Source organism: Terrapene carolina, unplaced genomic scaffold (genome assembly GCF_002925995.2).
Source record: "Terrapene carolina triunguis isolate 2854851 unplaced genomic scaffold, T_m_triunguis-2.0 Scaffold20688, whole genome shotgun sequence".
Taxonomy (NCBI): Eukaryota; Metazoa; Chordata; order Testudines; family Emydidae; genus Terrapene; species Terrapene triunguis.
Genome location: NW_020685039.1, coordinates 1 through 2,858, shown reverse-complemented (window position 1 = coordinate 2,858; position 2,858 = coordinate 1). Strand labels below are relative to the sequence as shown.

At 64.9% G+C, this 2,858-nt stretch overlaps 1 protein-coding gene across 1 annotated transcript in view; it reads left to right on the top strand.

Moving 5' to 3' along the window:
- Nucleotides 1–2,856, top strand: part of LOC112123829 (arfaptin-2-like) — a gene marked incomplete at its 5' end in the record, with an annotated part of 3,703 nt that extends 847 nt beyond the window's left edge. Inside the window, 3 exons of the mRNA XM_026661975.1 lie at nucleotides 818–933; nucleotides 2,167–2,388; nucleotides 2,695–2,856. Of these exons, the coding sequence (XP_026517760.1) occupies nucleotides 818–933; nucleotides 2,167–2,388; nucleotides 2,695–2,856 (500 nt within the window). The remainder of the gene's footprint in view (nucleotides 1–817; nucleotides 934–2,166; nucleotides 2,389–2,694) is intronic.
- Between the last annotated feature and the right edge of the window lie 2 nt (nucleotides 2,857–2,858).

Sequence of the window (2,858 nt, the reverse complement as noted above, 5' to 3'; positions counted from 1 at the left end):
GGGGGGGGGGGGTGTACATGCTCCAGGGCCAGTGGGGCTGCTGCGGGGGGACAGTGGGGCTGCTGTGGGGGCAGGGGAGCGTGTGTACCCTGGGGACAGTGGGGCTGATGCGGGGAGGCGGGGGTACGTGCGCCTGGGCCAGTGGGGCTGACGCGGGGGCTGGGGTGTGTGTGTGCTGGGGCCAGTGGGGCTGCCGTGGGAGGGTCGTACATGCCCTGTGGCTGCCATGGGGGGGACATACGTGCGCCTGGACCAGTGGGGCTGACGTGGGGGCGGAGGGGGGCGTGTGTGCCCTGGGGCCAGTGGGGCCACCCGGGAAGGGGGACTTGCCCTGGGGCCAGTTGTACCGCCAGTGTATGTGTGTGCTGGGGCCACTGGGGGGAGCGAGGGAAGGGTGCGCTCTGAGGCCAGGGCGGACATGGGGGAGGGGGGGCCTCCCTATGGGCACCCAGTGGGTCACTGTTTCGAGCTTTCCCTCCCAGCTAGGTGGGCTGTGAAGTGGTTTCTCCTCAAATCCCCTGGCTCCGGGAGCTGGGGCTTTAGGCAAACCCGGGAGAGTTGGTGGCACCAGGTCCCCCGTCCTCCTGTTTGTGGGGCACTGGCCCCACCTTCCCCGTGCTGCTGGGGGGGCCAGGGCGCTCAGCCCAGCCGTGGGGAGTGGGTCTCGGGCTGGGGGGTCCCCCAGAGCAGGGCCCCCAGGGACAGTGACTAGGCCTTGCAGGAGGTGCTACCACACATCCCATCCAGGGGGCTGAATCAAGGCCTCAGTGCGGGGGTGGGGGTCTCACTGCCCTGTCCTGGGCCCCCTGTGTTCCAGGCTCCGGGCTGCACCCGCCCCACCCCAGCCCCCTGGCGACGGGAGACGAGGCCACCCGGGGCATCGCTGTGGAGAAGTTTGATATTGTCAAGAAATGGGGCATCAACACGTACAAGGTGAGTCTGTCTCAGGCCATGGGGGGTGGGAGAGGGAATGGGCAGTCCTATTCGGGGAGGGGCCAGCTGTCCCATGGGGCGGGTGGGGAGGTCCAATGGGGGGATGGGCTGCCTGTCACAGAGTCCCCGGGCAATGCTCTGGAACTGCTCCCCACGAAGCCAGTTAGGACTTTGCGGAGCCTCCTCTCCCTCGGAGCAGACTGTCTTCAGGACAAGAAGCTCACACGGCTTCACCTCCTGGGTCTCTCCTGGGAGCATTCAGCATATGCCCCTCCGTGCACTTCCCACAGTGAGTCTGCCCAGGCGGGTCCTGGGGAAGCCAGAGGGTCCTGCACCCCCACTTCGCAGTCAGACGTGACTCTCAGCCAGCCAGTAAAACAGAGGTTTATTAGATGACAGGAACATGGTCTAAAACAGAGCTTGTAGGTACAGCGGCGAACGGGACCCCTCGGCCGGGTCCATTATGGGGTTCAGAGAGCCAGACACCCACATCTGCACTCACTCCTAGTCCCCAGGTAGATCCAACTCCCAAAACTCCCTCCAGCCCCTCCTTCTCTCGGCTTTGTCTCTTTCCTGGGCCAGGAGGTCACCTGATCCCTTTGTTCACCTTTAGCTATTTCCTTGCGGGGGGGCCCTGGCCATTTGTTGCCAGGGAGACAGAGTGTCAGTGATTTATGCACACTGGCCTTTCCCCACCACCTAGAGACTTAAGAAATGCATAGGGCAAACTGAGGCACCCACACAGTATTCAGAAGAAACATTAAGAACAGTCCCACTTCGTCACACTGCCCATGGCGGCGGAGGATGGGCTGCCTAGGGGGGAGAGACCGGCTGTCCCATGGGGCGGGAGGGGGGAATGGACTGTTTGGGGTGGGGGGAGGCCGGCTGTCGCATTGAAGTGGGGGCCGAATCGGCTGCCCCTGGAGCTGGGACTGGCTGTCCCATGGAGGTGGGGGAATGGGCTGCCTGGCAGAGGGAGGGGTGGCTGTCCCATAGAGGGGGGAATGGGCTCCCCATGGGGCTGGGACTGGCTGTCCCATGCAGGGGGAATGGGCTGCATGGCGGAGGGAGGGGTGGCTGTCCCATGGGGCCAGGGAGGGGGCTGGAGTACAAACTGCATGAACTTCCCTCCTAAATATTCAGTGGGGGCTTGTGGGAGCTGCCCCTTGTGGAGCCCCCCCCCCCCCCCCCCCCAGGGCCCTGAGGAGCTCTTGACCCGTCCCCCTCCCGTAGTGCACCAAGCAGCTGATCTCGGAGCGCTTCGGCCGGGGCTCGCGCACGGTCGACCTGGAGCTGGAGACGCAGATCGAGCTGCTGCGTGACACGAAGCGCAAATACGAGTGTGTGCTGCAGCTGGCGCGGGCACTGACCCACCACTTCTACAGCCTGGTACAGACCCAGCACGCCCTGGGCGACGCCTTCTCCGACCTGAGCCAGAAATCCCCCGAGCTGCAGGTATGGGCCCGGGGCGAGGGCCGGCCGGCTGGGGCAGGAGCCACTTGGCACCACTATCATGGCCTGTGACCTTGGGCTGGGCCCGGAGCCTCCCCTCCCGTGTGAATGGGGGGCTGATAGGGCCCTGCCACACAGGGGGCGGAGAGGGGAGGTGCAGTGGAGGTTGCAGAACTGCAGTCAATGGGCCAGGGAAGTGCCCCAGGCTGCCAGGCCGGACCATGGCACAGGAGGGATGGGCTCTTTCATGGGGGGGCAGGAAGGCTTCCGGCATCCTTGGGGCCCTGACCCGCCCCGTCCCCACCCCAGGAGGAGTTTGGCTGTAACGCAGAGACGCAGAAGCTGCTGTGTAAGAACGGAGAGACCCTGCTCGGGGCTGTCAATTTCTTCGTCTCCAGCATCAACACCCTGGTGAACAAGACTATGGAGGACACGCTCATGACTGTTAAGCAGTATGAGACGGCCAGGTGAGC